This window comes from Neovison vison, chromosome 1, assembly GCF_020171115.1.
Source record: "Neovison vison isolate M4711 chromosome 1, ASM_NN_V1, whole genome shotgun sequence".
In the NCBI taxonomy this organism is placed as follows: domain Eukaryota; kingdom Metazoa; phylum Chordata; class Mammalia; order Carnivora; family Mustelidae; genus Neogale; species Neogale vison.
Window position 1 is genome coordinate 9,483,318 of NC_058091.1, and position 26,777 is coordinate 9,510,094.

At 53.3% G+C, this 26,777-nt stretch overlaps 1 protein-coding gene and 1 long non-coding RNA gene across 4 annotated transcripts in view; one reads left to right on the forward strand and one right to left on the reverse strand.

Annotated features, from left to right (window-relative positions):
* SYNJ2 (synaptojanin 2) overlaps nt 1-8,338 on the reverse strand; it is a 94,186-nt gene extending 85,848 nt beyond the window's left edge. For all 3 annotated transcript variants that reach the window (XM_044243166.1, XM_044243156.1, XM_044243175.1), the window contains exon 1: nt 8,176-8,338. In XM_044243166.1, the coding sequence (XP_044099101.1) occupies nt 8,176-8,302 (127 nt within the window). In that variant the 5' untranslated portion in view covers nt 8,303-8,338. The remainder of the gene's footprint in view (nt 1-8,175) is intronic.
* Nucleotides 7,494-10,112, forward strand: LOC122902940. Its single transcript, XR_006383894.1, has 3 exons — nt 7,494-7,776; nt 9,353-9,579; nt 10,057-10,112. It is a non-coding gene; the product is annotated as an uncharacterized LOC122902940 (long non-coding RNA).
* The last annotated feature ends 16,665 nt before the right edge of the window (nt 10,113-26,777 follow it).

A 26,777-nucleotide genomic window follows, 5' to 3' on the forward strand; every position in this document is an offset into this window, starting at 1 on the left:
TCTGGGATCACAACCCGAGCAGAAGGCAGACGCTGAACCGACTGAGCCACCCAGTTCCTCGGCCACCCTATCCCCCACCCCCGCCCCTTTTCTTATCACCAGCTTTGCCCTGAGCGCCGCCTCAGACCTTGTCAAGGAGCAGAAGCTACAAAAGATGAGGCCTGTTCTCAACTAGCGGACGTGTCTGGCACCGCGGCTTGTGGTTGGGCTGGACAGGGAAGTCGGGGAGGGGGGCCCCATCAGGCCGTGTCTCACAGAAGGGGGGAGGTGGGCCAGAAAGGCCCAGAGATGCAGAAATAGAAGGAACAGAAGGAAGCACCAGCTCCCGTGGTATCACAGAAGGCTCTCCAGGACAGTCCCTGAGCCTCAAAACGCTGCCATGAAATTAAGTCCAGGCTTTTGTACTCGTACTGTGGAACTGCTCCCAAGAACTGGGTCACCAGGAGCTGCTCTGCCTGCCCTCCTTAGCTAATGCACTCGAAGTGACTCCTCCCACTAGAGTCATTTTCTGAACCAGGAAGCGTTATAAGCAGGTGGCAATTGTCCCACTTCCCACGGTGTGCATGCGGACAGCCGCTCCCCCAGGACCTGGCCAGGCACATCCAGCTTTCCTGGACAGGCCCTTTGCTGAGCACCAGGCCCATGACAGATGCCCGATGCCCACCTTGGGTGCAAAACGCAGCTCTGTCCACCCAGCTGCCAGACCCTCCTGTCCCCCACTCCCAGTCCTCCAGAACGAGAGAACTTGGGACAGGAAGACACAGTCACACCCTCAGGCATCTCTCTCCACTCAACTGAGGACATCTTCTGAGGACATCTTCAGGAAGACAATAGTCCAACATGTCATCGATCTGACACGCCTCACATCCAGAAGCATGTCCTCAGGGAGCCTTGTGGCTCGTGGCTGCGCCTATGGCCCTAGCAGTTTCTTCAGAGTTTGGAGTCCTAATCAGGCTCTGTTGGAGGAGCTGGGCCATCCTCTTGGAAGGTCACTACCCAGCGCAAAGCCTCCGCTCGCTGGAACGCAGGACCAAAGCCCACGTTTCTCTGCAAGCTGCCCCCTCCCTGATAACCACACGCTGCACGGAAAGTGGGCAAATGCTTCCCCCAGCCTGACCCCGCCTGTTGACGTAAGGATCGAGTAAAAATCTAGTCCCCAAGGGGAGGCTCTGCCTACTTCAACTCCCCAGCACCCCTGATCTTCACTGACTGATAACACATGTTTTTTTTTTTAAAGATTTTATTTATTTATTTGAGAGAGAGAGAGATCACAAGTGGGCAGAGAGAGAGAGAGAGAGAGAGAGAGAGAAGTAGGCTCCCCTCTGAGCAGAGAACCTGATGTGGGGCTCAATCCCAGGACCCTGAGATCATGACCTGAGCCAAAGGCAGAGGCTTAACCCACTGAGCCACCCAGGCGCCCCGACACACATGTTTTGAAGCCCAAAATACTCACAGAGACAACAGGACACTCCTAGTCTTTTTCATACACACACTGAACTGTTTTTTTTTTTTTTAAGATTTTTAAGATTTTATTTATTTATTTGAGAGAAAGAGAGCATGAGCTTGGGCAGAGGGAGAAGCAGAGGGAGAAGCGGGCCTCCCACTGAGCAGGGAGCCCGATGTGGGGCTCGATCCTAGGAGCTTGGGAGCCCAACCTGAGCCGAAGGCAGATGCTTAACTGACTGAGCCACCCAGGCGCCCTTGAAATTTCTTTTTTTTTTTTTTTTTTAAGGGATGTGAGCTCTTATACTGGTCTGTGCCTCGCTTTCTCTGGATGTAAAATGGATAATTAATACCTACCTCAGAGTGAGGATTAAATAAATCAATACATGTAAACCACTTAGAACAATGCCGGGTACCTGGTAAGTACTCTATAAACGTCAGCCCTTTTTTCCCCATAAATGTTCACTATTAATTATCAAGTTGGACCAGGGTTTGTGTGATCAGCTAAAAATTCAAAGCAGCTTGCAATGAACGTCCTCAAAGCAAAATGTTATATGAATATGATATATGAATATGTCCTGAAATAATTTTCTATCCATTTAATACAGGATCAATGCATATTTCTTTTTTTTTTTTTAAGATTTATTTATTTATTTGAGAAAGCTTGTGCATGCATGCATGTGCCCCTGAGCGAGTGTGGGAGGAGGGGCAGAAGGAAAGCAGACTCCCCGCTGAGCTCACAGCCCAGCAGGGCTTGATCTCAGGGCCCATGAGATCAGGACCTGAGCTAAAACCAAGAGTCTGACACTTAACTGACTGAGCCACCCAGGTGCCCCAAGGACATGTGTATTTCTCAAGGTATGCATTAAATCGTCCCCAAGAATGACTTAATGTACAAAACAGTACCCGAAGCCTCCTTGTTCCTTGAACACAGTTAGGAAGTGCCCATAACTGGGCTGTTTTGCCTTGGCCTTGAGGGTGAACCCTTGCCGGCCCACTGAGAGCCCCCTATCCACCAGCGCCCAGACAAATCTACCAGTATCTGCACAATACCCACCAGTGCATGGAAAATGAAAGCGATGCCCGTTGCAGATATGGCCTGGAAATGCTAGTGCAGCTCTGGGGGCTTTGCTTGCAAGCCCTCGGCTTGGTCAGGAGCAGACACCCCTGCAAAATGGATCTGATTTTCAGATTGAGGCAGCTGGTGACCACACCACCTGTGCTGCCCAGAAATGCTTGGGGACCCCCATCTAATTCCCAAGTTTGAGCCGGGGGCAGTTTCCCAGGGCTTTAAGGACACTTCAGGTGTGGGCAGAAAACCCAGCAACAACAGAAAATACTCCTCATCTCAGATGGAAAGGCTGACCCAGTCTCGCAACAGATGCTGAGCAGCCAAAAAGTCCCAAAGTGGGACCTGGGTACCTGAGGAACACCCCAGAGTTGAGACCCACTGCCCTGGACCCTTGCCACAGTTCTGTTCAACAAAATATGTTCTACCCTCTTAGCTTGAGAAATTCTCCCCTGTTGCTAACTGGAAGATCAGTCCAGAATGTTGCCAGTGGTGGCGGCTGCCCTTAGCCTGGGCCCTTCTCTTTCCACGAACACGACTCCCCTCTCTCCTCCCGCCTCTGGGCTTCACACCACTCTGCCAGGGACCTCATGCGCACACCTGGGGACACCCCAGCCAGTGTCCTGTGTCCAGTTCCATACGGTTCAGCCCGGCCACACCCCCTTCTCCGGGACCCAGAGGGGACATGGGCGCTGCAGTCTGTCACAGACCCTGGGAAGAGACACCAGCAGGATGGAAGCAGTCTGGGTACTGCTTGGGTAGAAGATTCTAGGGCCCTGGGTACCTGCAGTGAGGTCCAGAAAGGGGACTGCAGATGACAGGAGGACATGGCCCCTTAGCCCAACTCCTCATTTCAATGAGAGGCACAGGGCAAGGCCCCCTCCAGCCATGATCTAGGGCAGTGCCACCAAAGAGCTCAGACTGTCTCCTTATGAGCCCATCAGGGCCATCCCACGGTGGGGACATCCGGCTCTTCCAGCCAAAGGTTTACTCATCCCATGTGGTCATTTTGTTTTTAAAAATGTGCCTGGCCAGAGGGGGCATCTGCGTGCACGTTTGGTTACGCTGGGAATTCTTGATTTGGCCCAGGTCGTGACCTCAGGTCACAATCTCTGGAACTCAGGATTGTGGGATCAGGCTCTGTGCTCAGTGGGGTCTGCTTCTCTCCCTCCGCTTCTGCTGCCCCTGCCCCTCTCCAAAATAAATAAACAAATAAATAATAAATCTTAAAAAAAAAAAAAAGTATCTTGGCCAGAATCTCAGAATCAATTCACACCACCATCTCGGTAGCTGGCCACATCTCAGTCTGTCAAGTAAACTTTGAACTTAAACACATAGACACAAATGCAATTGGGTTGGGGGGGAAGCCAAGTCAAATACATTAAAATCTTGCTTGGCATTGAACCAACTAAATTTTAGGAGATTCATTTCTCATAAAAAATTCAGGAACAGAGGTGCCGGGTGGCTCAGCTGGTTAAGCCTCTGCCTTTGGCTCAGGTCATGATCCCAGGGTCCTGCGATCAAGCCCCATATAGGGTTCCCTGCTCAGCTGGGCGCCTGCTTCTCCCTCTCCCTCTGCCCCTCCCCTGTCCACCCATGTTCTCTCTCTCTCTCAAATAAAAAATTTTTAAAAATCTTTAAAAAATACAGGGACAAGTGCCACAGAATTGAAATATATTGACAGATACCAATGTTGAATGACAGGTACGGGGGATTCTTTTTTCCTTCTAGTTTCCTACACTGGGAAATGTTCACACTTAAGGGTTACGTACGGGAAAGGTGTCTGAGTCACAGGAGCCTGGCAAGACAGGACATCGCACTCCTACTGGCGGGGTATGCAAACGACAGGCAGAAGTACACAGTAACCCCGTTTGCGTTTTCGCGGCTCCCTTGCTGAGCTTACCCCCAAGTAGGAAGAAGGACCCGTGCATGAGCCGTGGAGGCCGACATGCGGGGGCTGCCCAGGTGTCCCAAGTCAGCAGCCCGGAGCCCCTGCCGGGTGCCACGTGTCCGTGCAATCTCCACCTAGAAGAGCGGATAACCTGGCCACTCACGGATTCTCTCAGGTGCCCTGAAGCAGGTCACACGTGATGGCCCCGACTGACTGATTCTGGGCCGCAAGGCCGGGGAAAGTGAGCAAGGCCACAGCAAGAAGCCTTGCTGGGCTCCGTGGCCATTTCAGCAAATCAAACAAAGCAGGATATTGTGGCCTTTATATAAACATCGGCTGGGAAAGCCCAGGCCCGGTGTTTACACAGAAACTTTCCCCCCAGAAGCCCAGCGTAATTTAGGGACACTCGCTAATTAAGTTAATTAAGTCTCCCAGGCCTCCTTCCCACCCTACCCCCCCATGGCCCCGGCTCCCTGTGCAACAGCACGTGCGGCTGGGGGAAAGAGGCCGGGCTGCCCTCGCTCACAAACACCTGTGCGAATGCACGCACGCTGGCGGGCCGCCCGCCCTGGGGGCTGTTTGGAGAAGGCTGGACTTGGAGGATCCGTGCTCGTTCTGAAAATGAAATCCGTGGACAACAGGCAAAGTTCCCTTCCCCTGGTCGCACCAAGCCTAAAAGAGATGAAAGGAAAGCCAGCAAGTACTTTTCCTCCAGATGTGCAAATAAAAGAACATCTGTGCTAACTGTGGGTTGCCGGCCACGGGGAGCTGTTCCCCAGCTATGCTATGCCATGGCTTTCTTTACACCTGTGCCTGGGAAGCCTCCTGTCTTGGAATCAGGTCACCGAGAAAACGAGAAAACGTAACAAAACCTTTTGTAATTGGTGCCACCGTGTTTGGCTTTTCTGTTTCCGAATCCCTGTTCTCACTGAACTTCTCTGAAGATAGACTCTCAACCTAATTCCTTCAGAAGCAGGAATTTAGAAGTATCCCCTCAGCAACCTTCCCGCTGGCAGGCTCCATGGCCTGGCATGGAGATGGTCCCCAGAGTCACTGCAGAACGAACAGAGGGACCGCGCCCAGCCACAGCCCAGCCAAGCATCACCAGTTTCTGCTGAACTCCCAGCCCAGCTCAAGCCTCTCTGAGCACCGCCTGCAAATGCAAAGCCGTTGTTTGTGAGCCCCCGACCAGCTGGGAGAGGCCCTTTCAAGTGTGGATCCTTATGGGCTCACGTGTCCCTTGAAGAGCTGTCCTGCAGCCACTCTCCCGCGGCTCCCCCTAAAAGCAGCAGCATAAACCAGCCTCAGAGCAGGACGGAGCAGGAGGAACATTCCCGGGCTGGGGGGAACCACCCCACCCACATGGTCATAAACCATCCACGTAAGTGATCCTGGCCTCTCGTTCCTCCGGGGAACATCCATCAGAGGAGACGGCAGCTCAAGGGAGAGCTGCCAACCTCATGGAAAGGGTGAGCGGTCAGGACCCCACACCCCCCCCCAGCTACGCTGGCTTCCACAGATATCTGGCCGCTGGCAAGAGAAGACACTAGAATCTTCTGGGGGAAAAAATGAAAGTCCGCTTTTCATTGACAAGGAAAGGCAAACCAAGAAGCCAGCCCTCTGAAGCACAGACGGGATTTCAAATTCAGCACCATTCTGTCCAAATGCGGCGCGTTTCGGATACTTGAAAAGCCTCAAACAACAACTTTCTAGTAACAGGAGGCTTGGATAATCCCCGCCCCGCCTCCACCAGGATAGCAACGCCACCAAGGGTGGGACAGCTGCTTTTTAAAAATAGTTTCACTTCACTGAAGAAAAGCAGACTTGAAGAATTAAGTATCCGAGCCTAAGTTCTCCCGAAAAATGAATGCTACGTTAAGTGACAAATGTGAGCTGCACATGAGTTGAAGACCAGCCAACGCCTTCCACGTACCCTCTACTAGAATCCGGAGCTCTGGAAACCCCACAGAAATACACGCATCGCAGCCCGAACTGAATTTCCAAATGGAAAATATGCATTTTATTCTTTTCATCCATCATTTTAAAGTCTCCTCTTCTGAAAAAATGAAGTCTTTTTCTCCAAGTGGCTTCAAAAGAACCCTTAAATGCGCAGGAACCTTGTTTCACGTCGCCGTAATCCAAGTGATGGACATTTTAATCTCTTTGATGAAGGAGTATTTTTGTACCATGAAATGAATCTCTCGGTTCTGATAAATGTGGTATGAAGTAGACATCTAAAATGGAATGGAAATTTCTGTGGTTTTCTTTCAAGACATTAGCAAATGACCAAACTTGGATTTTTTCAGGACAGAGCACACACCAGAGAAATCTGATAATAATTTAATCAAGGATCAGAGGCACACTACAGTACTGACAATACTGGAGACATTGTTTCGGTAACCAGGCCACTGAAAACAAGCCCGATAACTATATGCTAATGAAATGATTATAGGGAAACTGCAGTAGAAGAGAGGATTCTTTCAGGATGTATATCCCAATTGAAGAATCCATGCATACCGATGCCGGGTGCAAAAAGACTTGGAAATATTTGTAAAGTGTTGTGGGAGTGAGGGCACTGGTCATCCAGAACAGTGAGGGAGGACAGTGACCTTCCTCACTTAAGTTTGTTTAAGTTCAAGTTCAAAGTTCTAACAATCTCACCTACTTTTGCTCACTTTGGCCTTCCCCATGAAGTTAGCCACAAAACAGGGGTTAGGGTGACTGGTTGGTGACACCAAGGAAGCCATGCATTGTATGAAACACAACATACTCAGCGGGGTAAGACCCTGGTTCTTGGTTTCAGCTCAGGTCATGATCCCCGGGTGTGAGAACAAGTCCCACCAGGGGTTGGGAGTCGACTTGAGATTCTCTCTCTCCCCTTCTGCCCCGGCCCCCATAAATAAATCTTTGAAAACGCAGCACAGGACTCAGGTAGAGGTGTGTCACCTTGGGGCAAGCAAGTCTCACAGTCTCTTCAGGCCCCAGTCTACTCATCTACAACATGCGGATACATAGTAGCTCTTTGGCGCAATTGTGAAAGTTAAATGAGATCATCACTAAAGTCCTTGGCACAAGGCCAGTATCCACACTTCCTGAAGCTCCGACATGAAATGCACTGGCTTGGTGTCGTCTAACTTCAAATACATCCAGCATAAAGGTAGGGTCACCGGCTAGCACGTTTGCTTACAAGTTCCGCACTTTGCAGAACTGACGCTTCTCGCCCAAATATCTACGATCAGAGGTTTCTCCGGGGTCTATGTTCCCGTGCTTGTGTCCCCCAATCCCTCCGGAACAGAAGCTAGCCAGCACAAACCAACCGGCAATCAGGCGATCACTGGTTTCATCAACAGGTGCAAAGGAAAACGAGCACCAGGTACGGGGTCTGGGGGGTTTAAGTCAGTCCCCTAGGATCGCGGTGAACCTCGAACGTGTCCTGGCGGAGCGCTGGGCGTTAAGGGCCACACCCGCTCTCCAAGAACTCAACGACCGGCGGCGCGGCAAGGGCAGCCCCCCAGGAGGAGCTGGGGGCCGCCGCGCCCTGGGCCGAGCCCGAGGGCCACTCCGGTGTCCCCGGGGTCACTTCATTCAAACAGGCTTCCTGCAGCCCGCGCGCGCCCCCCACGCCCCAGCTGTCTCGGCGCGCCCCCCACCCCGCCGGGGCTGGTCACCTCGGGGACGGGAGGTGCCCCTCGCCTCGGGCGTCGCTACCCCGGGACGGGAGAGCAGGGGAGCGCAGCCCCAGCCCGCCGGTCGGCGGCGGGGTCGTACTCACCGAGCGTGGCCACCGTGCCGGCCTCGAAGAGCAGGCAGTCCCCGCGGCCGCGCGCCTCCAGCAGGACGCTGCACTCCCCCGAGGCGTCCAGCCGCCCGAGCAGCCGCAGCCCTTTGCTCAGCGCCATGGGCGCCGGGGCGCGTCCGGCCCGAGGGCGCGCAGCCCGTCCCCGCTCCCCGCGCTCCCGCAAGTGCCCGGAGTTTCACTTTGGGCCGGGAATGCCGGCCCCGCGCAAGCTCCTCCCCCGCCTCCTCCCCGGCCTTCCCCGCCCCGCCCGGGGCAGGTGAGGGCGCCCCGCCGCCCGCCCCCGCGTCCGGCTGCGGAAGGCGCCGCGCTCCCCCCAGCGGCCAGGCGGCTGCTGCGGGCGGCCGGGCGGGCCCGGGGCTTGGCTCGGGGGCTGATCGCGGGCCCCGCGCCGGAGGGGAAGCCCTCCCTGCGGCGGGCGGCAGCCGGGGAGGAAGATTCCACACATTCCTGGACGCGCAGGAGGCCGCGGGCGCGGGGTGCCCCATGGAGCCTGGAAACGCTGCAGGGCGCCGCGGCCTTATATGGGCAGCCCGGGCCTGGCCCGCGGGGCCGCGAGGCGGGAGTCCGCCGCCTGCCTCCCCCCAGTCCCCGCCCGGGCGGTGCACGACCCTGGGCTGGTCACTTCAACGCTCTGTGCCTCAGTTGCCCTGCGGGTGTAGCGGGTTTAAGGAGGCACTGAGCATCGAGTTAACTCCCCAAAGGGGTTCAGCCTTTTATTAGCTTTCTATACGTGGGATATTGTGGTCCACTTCCACACCGGGGGAATCTGGGGGGATCCAAGGCGTGATGCCCCGGAGAGAATGGACACTATGACGCGGGCTCCTTATGTGACCTTGACTCTCGGAACCAGCTTGCCTAACCTGTCAGATGGAGGCAGTACCTGTACCGCCCGCTTACCTGATGGGTGCTAAGTCAGGGGTCAGGGCAGCCGTCAGGTGCTGGTGGAGGCAGCTGCCTTCTCCCCTCCAGCTTGCAGCCCCTCCCCCCACTCTGGGGTATAGTCCTTGACATCAGGGCAGACACTACAGTTAGCCTGTTTGTACTCAGAACATATGGCCCCCAGCACGTATCCCTGCTTCCTCACTGGAGAGGGGAGTTGCCGGGAATGGAGCCTTGGGTTTGAAGGTTTTGTTTCCTTCTCCTGTCACAGGTGTGTATGCACAGCCCCGGAGACCTCCATCAGGCTCCCAAACCAACCTGGCTCTTCTCACCCCAACCTGCTCACCTTGAGAAGGCTATGGGTCAGGCTCTGTCTCTGGAGCATGTTCCGGAAGGAGTTGTCCCCAGTGGCCAGCGGGACACTGTGGTGCCCCTTACAGACATTCATGAAAGACTGGGAATGACCAGATATTCAATCCACTGTGGACAACCACCCAGGTGATGAACTGGGGAATAAAGTAAATGTAAACAACTGGCAGAGACTCATATCATTCCTTGGGCTTCTGTCCTTCTGCTCACAAATTCAGTTATGAAGTGTGGCTGTCCCAGGTAGGATGCTCAGAAGCTGTCCACATAGTTTCTTCCTCTGTGAAATGGAGATATAATCCTCCTGAGAACAGTGTACCCACGAAGTGATACAAAGTCCCCTCCGGCCCATTTTCCTTTTCTTTTAAATTTGAAGCTCGCTTCCTCCAGGAAGCCCTCCTGGAATGATGAGGTCCCAGGAAATAGCGTTTATATGTAGGTCCTCAGATTCACAGATGTACATTTCAGCTCTCATGTGCTCATGGGTTGCTTGAGACATGTTTTTATATTTCTTTTCTCTTAGCTCTGTTTCACAATTTAGGGGTAAGATCTCAGGGAGGACCAGGCTTTTAAAATTTTAACTCTCACGCTCTTTTGTCCCTTCTCTAGCATCACATCGTTCGAAGCTCTGCCTAGCGCCACGCTGTCCATACTGTAGAAACTTTCCCACGGTGAAGACCAGCACCTGAGCTTTACAGCTTATAGAATCTAAGACATGATCAGGGATAAGACAAACCACGGTTTTAGGAACCACTAAGAAAGGAGCAATGCTGCCTCCTCACCTGTGTAAATTGTTGGCTGTGCCCAGACTGCAGCAATGGTGCCGTGTGCATCTTAGACTCAGTGAACTATAGTGGCCGCCCCCCTCATCTCTGACAAGTGGCTGAATGAGCCAGGAGCCTGCTGGGTTTTCAGGTCGCTCCCCTCAGGTTTGGAGTGAACCGTCTACAGGGGTAGCGGACAAAGAGCCAGTCTTACATGCACACTGCCTTGCTGGGCCAGGGGTCCTCCCCCCTCCCCCACAGGAAATTCAAGCTGGCTGTGCTGGGGGGGGGGGAGGCAAGCAGGACCTGGGGAGTCTGGAGTCCAGGGAAATCTCAAAGTAGAGCAAGAAAGAGGGGAGAGCTTTGGAAGAAATGAACGGCTGTGTCCGTGGGGCCTGATTGCATGAGAGGCGAAAAGGACAGTGAGGAGTCAGAAAGGAAGCCAGTGACAGAGCGGCACCATTGACAGAGACGGGAGAACCAGGGAGCAGGCTGGTGGGTGTGGTTGGGGTTGAGCTGAGCTTAAGATGAGCAAGGTCAGGGGCACCTGGGTGGCTCAGTGGGTTAAGCTGCTGCCTCTGGCTCAGGTCATGATCTCGGGGTCCTGGGATCGAGTCCCACGTTGGGCTCTCTGCTCAGCGGGGAGCCTGCTTCCCTCTCTCTCTCTGCCTGCCTCTCAGTCTACTTGTGATTTCTCTCTGTCAAATAAATAAATAAAATCTTTTTTTTTTTTTTAAGATTTTATTTATTTATTTGACAGACAGAGATGACAACTAGGCAGAGGCAGGCAGAGAGAGAAAGGAGGAAGCAGGCTCCCTGCTGAGCAGAGAGCCCGATGCGGGGCTCGATCCCAGGACCCTGGGATCATGACCTGAGCCGAAGGCAGAGGCATTAACCCACTGAGCCACCCAGGCGCCCCAAATAAATAAATAAAATCTTAAAAAAAAAAAAAAAAAGATGAGCAAGGTCAGCTAGTAGAAAAGGCCAGACATGAGCAGTGGAGGTGGTAGAGAGGCTGTCTCTGGAGGGGAGTGGAGACGGGCTTCTGAGCCTGGGAGGGAGGGAGGAAAGCCCCAACACAGCAGCCCGAGAGATTAGAGAGGAGTGGAGGAAGGAGGGAGTGGTGAGGGCTTGTAAACCTCGGAAGGGTCTGTATGAAGAGGGATTCAGGGGCACCTGGGTGGCTCATTCGGTTAAGCATCTGACTTTTGATCTCAGGGTCATCTGTCCAAGCCCCGGGGTTGTGGATCCTACTTTAAAAACTTTTTAAAAATTCAAGAATGAGGACTCAGAAGAGATCCTTGGCTTGATGACCTTCGAGTGCTTAGTTTTATTAGAGGGCTGGGGAGAAGTCAGCTTGCAAAGAATTAAGGAAGAAATGCAGGCAGGAAGGGTAGTGGGCAGGCTCTAGGAGCTCAGCTGTGAGAAACACAGATACGATGCAGCCCGAGGGGCAAGTAGAGGCTTTCTGAGACCCAGGCCTTTGCAGGTTGTGGGGGGGGATTAGAGCCCCAGTGTGGAGAGGTTGCATCCCTTCCCTCTAGAGATGAGAAGGACGGTCAGGCCCCCAGGGCAGGTGGAATGATGGGCCCTTTGTAGGGAGAGAGAGGACAGTGGCAGGGCAGGGTCGAGAAGGAGGGTAAGAGACATCATCCTTTCAAGGACCTGGCCCCAGCTGAACCCACAATAAGCAAAAAAGGGGGTTGGGAATGGGAACTGAGGAAAGTGAGAAAGGCCCAGAACATTTGCTGTGGCACAGTTGTCTCTAGAAGGTGTGTTCCAAGTCCCCTGGGCTTGAGGAGATCTTGGGATCCTAAAACTGGGGACAACCTCAGCTGGTCTTCTCTTGGGTTCTTTGCCAAAGGAGGAGAATGTCTCAATTCTGTCAGCAATGCCTTAAAAATATATCCAGGGTCTGACCAGTGTTAGATTCCCCATGGGCTGAGGTTTGGTTCTCTCTGACACAGACTCGGAGCTCATGGGGAGCTGCGAGTGGGAGGTGGACTGGGGGGCTCTCGGGCCCCACGCCAGGGGAAGAGAGAATGAAGTTGAATGCTCTGTTGGCCTTGCTGACCCCCCAGGACCTCCAGAGTGGGATGGTCCCTGGAGGCGTCCTGTAACCGTCGGCCAGTCTCTGCCTCAATTTTCTCCACCCACCTCACCCCCGGTTATGGGCTAAATTGTGTCTCTCCAAATTCACACTCAGCATGTGGCTGTGTTTAGGGCCAGGCCCTATAAAGAAGCGATTGGGCTAAAATGAGGCCATGTGGATGGACCCTAATCCAATCTATGTCCCTATAAGAAGCAGAGATCAGGCCCCAAACAGGTGCAGAGGGAAGACTGCGTGAAGCCCCAGAGAGGAGACAACTGGTCGCCTACAGACCAAGGAAAAAGGCCTTTGGAGACCCCAACTTGCCAGCACAGGGTTCTCTGACCTCCAGTCTCCGGAACTGTGAGAAATAAACTTCTGTTGTTGGAGCCCGCCGTCTGTGGAACTTTGTTCGAGTGGCCTGGAGCAGACCAGTACGCTATCTCCTGTCTTCTTCCCCTCTCCGATTTCCTCCTTCGCACGCTTCCCTCTCCAACAGAAGAAATCCTGTGTTTATTTCCTTATTTCTCTGTCACCCTCCTCCCACTGTATTATAAGCTCACGGATCAGGAATGCTGATTCCTAGTGGCAACCAGAGAGCCTGCCCAGTGAATCAATGAGTCCCCTTAGTTCCATCTCGTCCCGTGAGAGTCACAACTTCTGTGGTCACCCGTGGCAGTGATTCTGACCCCGGCTGATGAATTTAGGGAACAGATATTTTCTGAGCACCTGCCCATTAACATGGTAGATGGTGACAGTGCTGCGGGGCACAGGAGAATGCTGGGGGGGGGGACAATTTTAAATGGGGGTCAGGGAGGGCCTCACTGAGAAGTGACATCTGCTTTAGGAACTGAAGCAATGGAGGGAAAGAGCCCCGTGGGTGTCTCAGGGAAGAGCATTTCTGGTGCCGGGAACAGCCAGTGCAAATCCCTGAGGAGGGGCTGGAGGAGACGCGAGTCCTCGCTACACTGACCTTTGCTCTGAGAGATGGGAGCAGAGCAGAGCCGAGCTCAGAAGCGGTTTTCATCAGACCGTCCCAAGGTCTGGGATACTGAAACCGGAGCGCAGGGCAGAGGGAGGGAGAGCAGGGAGCAGAGAGGGAGGCTGCTGTGGCCAGGGTGCCGCAGGGAGGGTGGGAGGGGGCTGGAGAGAAACGGTCCTAGTCTGTGTAGGCTTTTGAGGGGTGCGCCAATGGGTTTTGCTGTTAGAGCAGATAAGAATATGGGGAAAAGACAGGAGTTTGGACAACCCTGTGCTTTTGGCCAGAGCGACTGGAAGGACGGCACTGACGTCCGATGGAGGCAGCGCACGGAGGAGCAGGTGGCTGGGTCACGTGTTTGGGGCGCTTCCTTCAAACGCCGGTGGAGGTGTTCCATGGGCGGTAGGCTACACAGGCCTGTAGTCCGAGGGTGGGGGCTGGGCGGAGATGGAAATATAGAGGCTATGGGCATCCAATGGCATTTGAAGCCTGGGCCCTGGATGGGTTCCCCAGGGGCTGGGTGCTGGCCTGGGTGGGGGGATGCCCGCGAGGTGGGAGGGCGCCCAGCAGGGACGGGGGCCTGGAGTCCCAGGGAAGGAAGCATCTCAAGGAGCAGACGGCAAAGTCTGTGATGGGTCTGGTAGGACAAAGACCGGTCTTTGGGGTCCTGTGGGGTGCCGGTCATGGCCGGCCCAATGGGAGCACTTGCCAAACACAGATGAGCTGACGTTGGTTCTTCTTTACATCTCGATTCTTCCCGCTTCACCCTCGGTGTGCCTGAAGATATAGTTACCGACTTCAGAGGATGAAAAGCACACAGGAAACTCGGCGGCAGGGACTCTGAACCCCCTTAGCTTCCCTGGCGAAACCTCCAGGCTCCTGGGGCTGTTCCGCATGCCTCCTGGTCTGCTCCGGTACACTCACTGCTCCCCTGGGCTGGCTTCCAGGCCCCCCACTCCTGGAAGCCCCGTGAACACGCTGGACACACTTCTCTGGCCAGGCTCTGGCTGGCGTGGAGCTTAATCAAGGGGAAGATAGGACTCCGCTGAGTGTGGTCGCTAGGGTTGTTTGTCCTCTGTGTGATCTGTAGCCCAGGGGCGGAGGTGCGAGAGACAGAAGCTCAAGCAGATTCTGACTCGTAGCTGGGGTGTGTGCCTCCCATCAGGAAGCATACGTCTGGTTTCTCCTCGTTGTGATGCAGGGGCCCCAACCCTCCATGCTGTAACCCTTGTCAACAGTTCGGTTCTATTCTCTCATTCCTTCTTCATTTGTAGCCAAGATTCCTCCAGAAATGGGAAATTCCCATCAACTGTGTTACCCAGTGGGCGTGCCAACACAGCAGGCAGAGTGGGATGCTTCTCCTTTGTTTAACTCAGTGTTCAACTCAGGACCGTGAATTACTCCACTGACATCCTCCAATGGTGACCAATTCATTCGTCTTTCCACATTCATCGTTCCTGCCCTTTGTGGTTTTATCCTCAGTGATGCTCGGAAAGTTCCTTCCTTGGCCAGCTTCCCTTCCTCAGCCGACGCATGATCCTTCCCAGAGCTCTGACCCTACACTCTCCTGGCCACGACTCCCTGCCCTTCCCCTTGCTAGCGGTCACTCTGAGTCCTTCATGTGTCTGGGCTTTCCTGAGCTGCCTTCCCAGACAAAAGCACATAGGAGTCAAAGGCAGCTCTGCAGCCTGATGGCCTGATCTACCCTTTCCCCGCTGGGCAGTCTTGAGCAATTGCTTACCTGCCTGGGGCTTCACATGCTTTTGCATGGATTTATGAGAAGGAAGATGCATGGAAGGGGTCTGGGACAGAGCTGGGCTGGTGGGGGCCCTAGGGAGGTACTAGCCATCACTCCGAGCATCCCCCAACCCCCGTCCCGCTGCTCTGCAAAGCGAGGCTGCATCTGTACGGCTGCCATAGGACACCCGGTGCCTGGCGTTCCAGGGGTCCTTGTTGAGGGAAGAAATGAGACCCCACTGGGCTCTCAGGTCTCCCTGGGAGAGCTGGCCTTTATGCGGTGGGCTGGGTGTCAGGAGGCCTTCATAGGAGGGTGGTCGGAAGTTCATTATCGTGTTTGTGAAAAAGGAGTAAATGCCTCTGAATCTCACTATCCACACACCCCTGCACACACACCTGCACACACAGGGCTGCACATAGGACCTGAGCTCCAGGGAATGGGGTAGGGCTTGCTTTGCTTTTTCCACAGCGCCCCTCCAGCAGGCTGGCCCCCCGGGGGACTGTCTCAGAGCGCGGGAGGGTGCCCGGCGGCGCTGAGCGCGGCAGATCCAGGTGCGGGTGACTCAGAGGCTCTCCCATGAGTTTGTGCACCGCCTGCCCTCTCTGCCCTCGGGCCCTGAGCGGCTTCCTTCCCTCCTGGTCTCCGAGTGAAGGTCAACACACCTGCTGCTTGGATGGGTTGAAACGAAGGCTGCCTGCGTGGGCGCCTGCGGGCTCTGGGGCGCTTTCTTCACTTCTGAGGCCAAGACCAAGCCCCGCACACAGGCAGAGCAGCTGCCGGTCAGGCCCGCATCCCGCATCACAGCTAATGACCCACACAAAGCCCACCGGTCCCAGGGCGGGGTGTGGGGCCAGATGCCGCGGACAGCTCGCGTCTGGCTGCCTGCGTGCTCGATTCCACACTCGGGGGGCACCTCCCATGGCGGACGATTATTTGGACTGGGTTCAGGCGGCTCAGGGGTTGTCGGCTCAAGTGGCTCTGACAGCGAAGGTCTTTCTCCCGCACCCCTCGTATGCCCCGCGCTAGAGGCAGGCAGCTAGCTGGGGGGCGGGGCGGGGAGGAAGGGGGCGGGGCCACATTCCGGCTCAGGAGGAGGCTCAGGCCTCTGGAATGTGCTCCCACCTCAGCCTGTTTCCGCTGCATCCTTGACCGTCCTCCCAAATACCTCCTTTCTGAGCGGGTTCCAAGATGCAGAGACAAAGAAATGCCACAAGGGGTTTTATAATAAGGTCTGCACATCGTCAATCCAGAGAGCAGTTTTAATTCAATGTTCAGAAGACTTTTCTAGCAATGAGGGGTCAACAAAGAAAAAAGGCTGCCCTGTGTAGAGCTAAGTTCCGCATTTCTGGGGGAAGGCAGGCTGGGAGGCTGGGGGATGACCCCTTCTGTGGTTGTGTGAGAAAGGAAACACTTTCTGGATGCGTATATTTTTCTGCATGTTTGAAAACTTTCAGAATATAAATTTGTAATGGAATTAAAAATAAAATAAAAAATTTAAAAACATAAATTATATAAAGTATGCATCTACAACCATGCATTTTTCTGTATGTTTAGAAGTTATTGAAATAGAAATTCGCATTTTTTAGATTTATTTGTTTGAGAAAGTGAGTGGGAGCAGGGGAAGAGGCAGAGGGAGAGGGACAAGCAGACTCCCTAATGAGCAGCGAGCCTAACATGGGGCTCTATCTTCAGACCCTGACATCACCACCTAAGCCGAAACCAAGTGTCAGACACCCCACTGAGCCACCCAGGTGCGCCAAAATATAAATTCTCTTTTTTCTTTTAAGATTTTATTTATTTATTTGACAGAGACGGAGAGAGCACAAGCAGGCAGAATGGCAGGCAGAGGGAGAGGGAGAAGCAGGCTTCCCTGGGTCCAGCCCCAGAACCCTGAGATCACGAACTGAGCTGAAGGCAGACACTTATCTGATTGAACCACCCAGTGCCCCAAATTCTTAAAAAATTTTCTCTTCAGTTTTGCTTCATAATACTGTTTTGAAAAGTACAGTGAAATTTTGGATCATTACATGGTCATTCCTTCTGAACAAAATTAGTAAAATCTTTCAGTAATAACATATTGTAGCAGGTGTATCAGGAGTACTTTGGAAGGCTTTGGCTGGAAGCAACAGAAAATTCAACTCTAAAAGTCTCAGATGAACCAGGACTCGAGCTAGGTCATCTAGAGGGAAAAAAGCAGCTCTCAGCTCTTTCTTTCTGCACCATAATTCTTGGTGAGGTAGGGAAGCTGAAGGGACTCCATGTTAGGAAGTTTCCATCTTTGCTGTTTTCCCATGAGGCCCTATTTTCTCATGTTCTAGATGTATATTTTTATTTTTTAAAATATTTTATTTATTCATTTGACGAGAGAGACCACAAGTACGCAGAGCAACAGACAGAGAGAGAGGAGAAAGCAGGCTCCCTGCTGAGCAGAGAGCCCGATGTGGGGTTCGATCCCAGGACCCTGGGATCACGACCTGAGCTGAAGGCAGAGGCTTAACCCACTGAGCCACCCAGGCACCCCTAGATGTATATTTTTAAAGATTTTAGGGCACCTGGGTAGCTCAGTTGTTAGGCATCTGCCTTCAGCTCAGGTCATGATCCCAGGATTCTGGGATCAAGCACCACGTCGAGAAGCCTGCTTCTTCCTCAATTCCCCTCAACCCCATGTTCATGCTCTCGCTCTGTCTCTCTCTGTCAAATAAAGATATAAAATCTTTAAAAAACAAAAAGATTTTATATATTTATTTGCGAAAGAGTGGAAGAGCACACAGCAGAGGGAGGGACAGAGAAAGAGGGAGAAGCAGATTTCCCGCTGAACAGGGAGCCCGATGTGTGGCTTGATCCCAGGATCCTGGGATCATGACCTGAGCCAAAGGCAGACGCTTAACCCACTGAGCCACCCAGGCACCCCCTATATTTCTGTCTGAAAACCTAAGAAGCTATGTTCCCACTCCAAAAGGGAAGCACATTTTTGTCCTAGGCACCCAATACCTCATCATGTCTAGGGAAAGCCGAAACCCAAACGTGTTTTAGAACATTAGCTTTGATAAAACTTCAGCCCACACTGGAATCAACACCCTCTACCTTCCATTATTTATAAAATAACACCTATTACTCAGTCATTCACCTTTGGTCAGACCCTATCAAAGATTTCTGAAGGAACATGTATTCTAGAACCCTTTTCCCATATAAGCCCCTAGCCCCAAATAACAAAGAGACTCATTTTCATATCCTCTCCAAGTCTCCCAGACACTCTGTCTGCTATTTTCTACCTGTCACTTATGCTATTCAATAAACTCTGCTTTCACTTTCTTGGCTTTCATTTGATTTCTATCCTGCACAAAATTGAGGACCACCTTCGCTGGTCCTGCTGGGCCCCTTCTGGGTCCTCAGACCCAACCTACTACATCATTAGCATGTCAGCCTGTTGTCCTGATGATCACGAAATGGCTGCTTCAGCTCCAGCCATTACATTGATATTCAATATAGAAAGAAGAGAGGAATCTCAAGCAGCTCTGTCTCTTTTGTAAGAAAAAGGCAAAAGGCTTTCTCCAGAAGCCCCCACAAATTTCCACTGAAGTCTCCTTGGCTAGAACTGTGTCACATGCCTGGCATTAGTTATAAAAGGGACTTTTCCCAACTCTTTGGTTGAGATGGACAAGAGAGAAAAAGGAATGGGAAAGAATGGGTTTGTGGTTGGCTGACCAACAGTGTCTCCTGTGTCTAGAACAGCCAGCATAAGATAATCTCTCTTGCTGTTTTGTGGCATAAGGCTTAGTGCTGTCTTAGAAACAGTTATGTTATTTTAATTTTTTCCATATGTCATTTCTTTCCTCCCAAAGCAATCCTGAAGTGGAAAGGACAGGAATGATTTCTGATTTGCTATAAGACACTGAAGCCCTGAGAGGACTTGCTATTAGACACCAGTTGTCCAGACTTCTCACCCTGGGTTTTTTTCTGTTGGCTACATGGTCTCTGATTTCATATTTTCTCTCTTTGAGAAAACTTGGTTTTTCCATGGTGCTGCTGATAATTTCAGGCCAGAGTGTTTGTTCTCTTTTGCTGAGGAAGGCACGGATCATGGGTATTTTCTGCACAGCTCTAGAAGCAGGAGGTCACCTTGTCATGTACTCACAGACGTGTCCCCGCAGGGAGCATGAAAGACAAAGCAGACCACAACTGAATAAACACGACAGCCTTTCTCAGATCAACCTTTGTGACTGTTTTAACCACAAAACTGAACACAAATCCACCTAAGCTGGAACAAAAATGAGAACTAAGAAAGGGTCTGTCACAGCTCTGTGAGCAAGACAGAAAGTAAAAGGGAACTGTGACCTCAGGTCACTTAGCTCCTATCCCTCTTAGGTCCTTATTTCTGGAGTTTCCCAAAGGATTCCTTGTTAAAAGAGGTATTCTGCTTGTTTCTCATTAAGAACGTGGCCTTTTTTAAAAAGATGTATTTATTTATTTATTGGAGAGACAGAGCACGTGCGCATGAGTGGGAGCAGAGGGAGAGAGAGAGAATCTCAAGCAGACTCCATGCTGAGTGCAGAGCCCAATACGGGCTCAATCCCACCACCCTGAGATCATGACTTAAACCGAAACCAAGAGTCAGATGCTCAGCTGACTGAGCCCCCCAGGAACCCCAAGACATGGCTTTTGACCTATAAAAATGCCCCAGAGTTTGTGCTTCTAAGCCTACTTACATTAGAAATTAGTGGTGACTCCACATCCGGATCCCTGAAGGCTGAGCGCAGTGTCTGCGTTCAGCGAGTCATCTCCAAGCTCCGCCCGCTTTCCCCCTTCCGCCCAGCCCACCCCTACCCCCGGGCCTGCACGGATTTATTTAGATCATTACAGGGACAAAGACAGCCAGGGTCTTTGCACTCTCTTTACTGCCCTCTCTTTTCCCTTCTCTGCCATAACTTTTTCTCCTTTCCAAAACCCATCCTACAAAAATCTCACACCCTACTTGGAGCCACACAGGGCCACTGGCTCTGAAGCAGAACGAGCCTCTCTTTTCTCCTCCGGGCTCAGCTCTTTTCCCGTTCACCTCCCCTTTGGCCAAAGGTGGAGAGCAGATCTCCGTTCTGCCGTCTGTGACCTCTTACCATGAAGTTCTGGGCGTCCGGAGCCCTGGTGCTCTCCACAGTGACCCCACGGACTGAAATACTGGGTCTTACTCAGACAGCTGACTGGGGGAAACTGCTGGAAGCTTTGAGGGCCAAGAGGGAACTACCTCCTGTCCACTTGCGAGGTGACCCATCTCTCTCTTCACAGCGCTCCGTCAGTCCGTGTGTGATAAGGAAAGGGAAGGAGGAAGGAGACCAGGATGCGGTGGACGAAACGTGAGCTGGACTCTTTCTGGAAAGCACCAGCTCTGAATCCTTAGCCGAGTCACCCGTCCCTTTCAAAAGATAATGCAAGGTATAAAGCCCTTTCCCAGAAATGTTAGCATCAGTGGGGGCTCCCCATCTGAGAAAAATGCAAGGCATGCACATGAATAGGAACCCTATAATCGTCCGTGGTTCTGAAGAAGGTTTTCGGCCGCCTCCTTTTGACCTCAAACTTTCCAGCTGGTCTCTCCGCTCAGACAGAAGACCCTATCTGTGGGCGAAGCCTCCCCATGATGGGAACCGAAACCCACCCCCGCTCTCCGCCCCCAAGTAACTTGGCCTGCCCTGAGCCAGCAAGACCATCCTTGGCCATGATGGACTCCACGCCAGGGATGGACTTGACCTTCACAGCCCACGTGCACGTGCCCACCCACCTTTGCCCCATGTTCTCCTTGGATAAACCTGGAATTACTTTCAGGACTTCAGAGACTGTCTTTGAGATGCTAGTCCACTGTCTTCCCGGCACTGGCCTCACTAGAGTAAATCCCTTTCCTGTTCCACGACCCACTTGTTTCTCTGCCTTTGGGTTTTGTCTGCGGTGAGTGGCTGACCCTGGTTCGTCTGGGACCCCTGCACCCCTGCACCCCAGCTACAACTCACTGATACACACACCTGATATTACGTGGACCACAAGGCCAAGAATTCCTATTTTAGAAGCAAGTTAGAAAAAGCTGCTCACACAAGTATCTCTAAAGATGGTGGGAAGTAGATCTTTTTTTTTTTTTTCCCAAAGACTTTATGTATTTACTTCACAGAGACACAGCGAAAGAGGGAACAGGAGCAGGGGGAGTGGGAGAGGGAGAAGCAGGCTTCCTGCTGAGCAGAGAGCCCGATGTGGGGCTTGATCCCAGGACCAGATCATGATCTGAGCCAAAGGCAGACGCTTAACAACTGAGCCACCCAGGCGCCCTGGTGGGAAGTAAATGTTAACTACAAAGACATTTTCAAGGTACTAGAAAATGCAGTTAATGTTATCAGAAGAAGTTAATGTTATCAGAGCATAGAGGGCTCCTCAAGAAAAACCTTAATTCCCCGGGGAGGGGGAAGGCGTCAGTGCTTCCTCTCTTGTAGGTATCTGGCTACGGTTCATGGGAACTCACTGTCCCTTCTGTTTAGAGGTGTGCCGCGGGAACACCAGGCCCATCTGCAGTACAATGATCCATCTGTCTGGGGTGACTTAAACACATCAACCGAAGAACTCAATCTCCCCAAAGTGCTTTATTGGCTTTCGTAAATTTTTGTTTTGTTTTGCTTCTTTCTGCTCTTTATTTGGAGGAGGATGGAGAGTTTTCCAAATGGTTCATTTTCAACTATGTCTGCTTCATTGAGCCAACATGTTTCCAGACACCTGCTTAGGGTCAAGGTGAGTTCACACGCTGGGGCCATCGTGAGCGGCTACACTGGCCTGGAGAGGGGGGGCGGGGGCGGTGTAGCCCGTGCTACGTTAAGACACATCTCCGGTTCAGTGGCTCAACGTGGCAGGGGTTACTTCTAGCTCCTGAAAATTCTGTGGTGCTGTTGGGGGGGCGCAGCCGCTCCCCGGGCCACCTCCCCTCTGTGTGTTCCTCTGCCATCTAAGCCCCGTGCACCCTTCAGCGCCCCCTCCCCTTGTCCCTGTGGGCCGCGGAGAGAACTGGGAGACGCGCTCCCGCCATCCCGTGCGTCCACGTGCAAGGGCGCACAGTGCTCTCTGGCTGGCGCAAGGCCCACAGGGACGCCTGACTTTGTGGAGACGGGGAAGCGGGGTGCCTCAGTGGGCCCAGAGAAGGCGAGAGCCACAACATATTAAACTTGTACTGCCTCCCGCAGGTGTTGTCCAAAATCCACCTCCGGGCCTCGCAGCTGAGCCGGAACTTGAAGACGGGATTCGAAAGAGGAACACACTGGCTTTACTGCTTCGCCGGGCAAAGGAGGCCGAAGCAGGTGAAGGTCTCCAAAACTACGACCCCCACCCTGGCCCAGAAAGGGACCGGGGTTTTACAGGCAGATACAGGATCTAGCCGGTTTCCATAGGAATTGTGCACTTGCCGTCAGCCTCGTATGTTTTGGGAGAGGGTGGGGATCCGGGGATCCTGGGATCCTGAAACAGAAGGCTAAGGAAGGAGGGGAGGTTTGCAGACGAGAGCAAGAAAAATGGTTACTCAGTTTCAAACTGAGCGCAGGGGCGCCTGGGTGGCTCAGTCAGTTGGGTGTCTGCCTTCGGCTCGGGTCCTGATGTCAGGGTCCTGGGATGGAGCCCCACATTGGGTTCCCTGTGAGGTGGGGAGCCTGCCTCTCCCTCTGCCCCTCCCCCTGCTCATGCTCTCTCTCTAATACATAAATAAAACCTTTAAAAAAATGAAAATTAGGGGCACCTGGGTGGCTCAGTGGGTTAAAGCCTCTGCCTTTGGCTAGGGTCTTGATCTCAGGGTCCTGGGATGGAGCCCTGCTGCAGGCTCTCTGCTCAGTGGGGAGCCTGCTTCCTCCCCCCTCTCTCTGCCTGCCTCTCTGCCTACTTGTGATCTGTCAAATAAATAAATAATTTTAAATTTTAAAAAAATGAAAATTAAAAGAAAAATTAAACGGAGCCCCGCCAAAGCATTCATGCAGCTATTTTGATTTTTGTTCAACTTTATGCTTTTAAGTGGTTTCACAGGGACAGCTGGAACCGGCTTCAAAGTAGAAGAGATCGTGAGGGGTGCGCGTGCCAAGTGCTCTCTGTGAGCAGGAAAGCTACCCGGGCCTTAGATTTTAAAAATAAACAATATCCTTTCCATTTTTAGCAACGGTGGCGGACTAGAGGCCAGCTACCCCTCCTTAAATGAAGAGAAAAATGGAGAGAATACGTGAAAAATGGGTTCAGATATTGGACACCAGGCGGTGCAGGACTTTGATCCCTGAGAGAAGAGAAAGAAGCGGGGTGAGCCCCATGTTGGCCCCGAATTCCTGCCCGAACGCGGATGCCAGGCCCGGAACGGGGAGGGGGAGACTGGATTGAGTTTTGTGGCCTCGCAGAGTAGAGGAGCCAGAGAATCCACGCTGGGTGGGGGGTGGCGCCCAGGCAGCCAGGACGGGAAGGGCAGCGTGAGGAGAGGATTCGACAGAGACGGGGGCCTGGGGGCGCTGCCCGTGTGCGGCCCCCAGAAAGCCACAGCGGGCCACGGAGGGTGGCCCGCGTCTATGCGAGGAGACTGTGAGCAGATTGTGACGCTGTCGCCAGACCTGCTTGTGCCTCCTCTGCTCCCCCATTCACGCGTGTGCGCCTTCTCCCTCTCTGATAAAAAAAAATAAAATCTTTAAAAAAAAAAAAAAAGGCAACACAGAAAGTAGGAAGGCAACGACCCAGACCCGCAGTCCGCCTGTGGGCCCGGAGCTGGGACGAGGCCCCCGTCCCGGCCGGGTCAGCTCGCGGCCCTTAGTGTTTGTTGTGTTCAAGCCGTGAAGGAAGGATCTCGGTTCTGTTCCGCGACCGATGGGCCAGAACCTCCTGGGGCCACTGCCTTTTTTAAGTGACCAGGGTCTGAAGGGTCTGACGGCTGCAAAACCCTCCCTTTTCAAAGGGACCGAGTCAGACGGGGCCCGCACAGACCTCCTCTGCTTCTGCTCCTTCTCGGTTGTGGGACGCTGTCAGCGGGCACTGGTCCCTGTGATCTGTGGGAGCTGCGGTCCTTTGCGGCCCCCGTCATTGTTGGACACAGGACCCTGCCTGACACAGTGACTCCGGCTGCTCTTGGCAGCGTCCGGCCTGCTGGCTGTCCCTTCCATGGACCGTGGCTCTCACGCCTGACACGTGGCCTCTCCCTGAGGTCCAGGTGAGTTCATAATCCTAAGAGCCCCCATGTATTAAAGAAATAGTGAACTGATCGCTCTGTACGTGTGATTCTAGGGACTCTGCATCCCTAACTTTTCTAGTATTGACCTCACTTTCTTTCTCATCTTCACTGGACAATTATTTCTATTCTGATGGCTAAGAAACAAAATAGAAAACTGCTCTTGATATCTGACTGCCAAATGTATGCAGGTGCCAGAGAATGGAATCAATTACAAAGATTCCCCGAAGTAGGCAAACCGGAGGGGAGAAGCCTCACCCTGGGAGCGGGAGGCGAGCAGGTGCGGCGGCCGTCAGGCTGGGGGTGCTCCAGGATGGAACAGCCTCCCTCCGGGCCTGTCACAGGCTTCACCTTAGCCTTCCAGCCAGACTGCGTCCCACAACCCTGGACTGAACGTCCAGACAGTAAGCCCAAAGGGCCTCAGCTGATGTGGATGCCCCCCAGGGGGCCGTGGTATTGAGGGTGCAGCTGGGAAGGCACAGGTGAGCACACCCACAAGCCTTGGGGAGAAGCGGTCTCCCTCCCTGTAACTCAGCCAACACCAACTCTGGGAAGCAGGAAGGTTCTAGGGCTCTGCCGGCATTCGTGAAGCATCAGGGTCTGCCAAGGCAAAGGGAATCAGGAAATGTGCTCCAGATGTGGAAGGGGCCGGAGAGGCCTGGAGCAGAGGGGTGCCCCTCCTGGACTCGGACACCTCCGTGTGTGAAAAGAGGCAGTGACTATTCTAGAAGACAGCGTGGGCAGCCACGCCTCACCTCATTACTGCTATGGAGTGAGTTCGTGCTTGCTGACCGCTTTGAGATCAAGAAGGTCTGGAGCAGAAAGAAGGTGTCCCGACACTCAGCCTGGACGGCACCTGCTCGGAGGCCCCCCTTTGTCTCCTGCTCGGTGACGCGTCTGGAGCGGCTGGTGCAACTGGTGGCAGAAGGTGGCAGGTGAACCGGCAGGGGAGACGGGGGATGAGAGAAGGTTCTGGGACACACCCCACCCTGCCTGAAGCCCACTGGGACTGGGTTCCAGAGGGGTCCCTTGGGGTGGCTGTCCCAAAGAGGTGCTGGCCCCAGCTGAAGCCAGGAGGCCGTGGTCCTCAGGCCCCCAGCCTCCTTCTCTCTAAGCGACTCATGGAGATTCCCAGAGCTGGGAGGGGCTCTGGGACAAGCCCATGCTCGTCTTGGCTCTCCGCAGAGGAGGGGACTGAGGGCAGAGAACCTGTGAGACTTGTTCAAGGTGACAGACGTTGCTGTCACAGACTTGATGTGCCACCTCACAGTTCAGGTGTCTTTATGCTACGGAGGGTTCCTCCAGGGGAAGGCCGGTCTTCACACTTCGGGGGGCTGAACCCAGCAGTGTGGTGTAGAGGGAGTCTGTCCAGCGCTCAGCTCTGCTCCCTGGTCCCAGTGCTGTGGTTTTAGCCTCACCGCATCTCCTGCTGCCTCTATTCCCCATCACCCTGGGCTCTTTTATATTTTACCGATGACCGCGTGCATTTATTGAGCATTGCATTTATCCTCGTCCACGTGCATTTACTGAGCACTTTGTGTATGGACCCGGGACCATCTATTAGCCCCCAGGCAAAGAGTAATTGTCTGTTTGCTTTATATATTTTTAAAAAGATTTATTGGGGAGAGAGGATGCATCTGAGTTGGGGAGAGGGACTGGGGGAGAGAGGCTTCAAGCAGACTCCCTGCTGAGCATAGAGCCCAACTTGGGGCTCGAACCCACCACCCATGAGATCATGACCTGAGCTGAAACCGAGACCCAGACGCTGAACCGGCTAAGCCCCCCAGATGCCCCTTGTCTGTTTGCTTTAAAGTAGGGCTTCCCAGTTTGGGTACTCTGGACATCCTGGGTGGATCATTTTTTATGGTGAGGGCTGTTCTCTACATTGGAGGACGTTTAAGGCCTCTCGGACTTCTACCCACCAGACCAGAGGACCAGCCTCAGGAAATGCGTTCTGGAGACACCGTGACCTCAGGCTGAGAAGCCTTGCAGGACAGCCGAGGGGGCTGTGTCCCCGCTCCCTGCCACATGCTGTGACGTCACTTTATCCCCAGGGAGGAGCACATGACTCCGGAATGCTGGTAAACTTAACATTACTTTCAGGAAGTCAGTGGCTTTTCTCCAGAATGAATGACTCACCACCAACCCCACTGCGCCGGCTTCCCCAACTCTGCTGCGTGCACTCCCTCTGCAGTGGAACTCCCCAGAACACTACCTTCGCAACTTCAAGCCGCTGGTCTGGCCTGGCCCAAACGACACCCCTTGCTGGTCTCTCTACCTCCCCACAGAGCTCTGCCAATCCCAAAGACCGATTGCTTCCTTCAACTTCCTGTTTTGGTCTAAGATGCGGCCCGTACTTCCACCTCCGGACCTTTGAACATACTGTTGACTGCCAAGCGGAACAGTCTTCTCTCCAGAGGTTCCACGGCCTTTAGACAAACTGGCTCATCGTCCCCTGCTCCGTCTGGACCCTTTGCCTGCTGCAGGAGAGGCATGTGTGGACGGCCTTGGCAAAGAGACTGACCCCATTCTTTCACTGTGCCTTCACCTCTCCT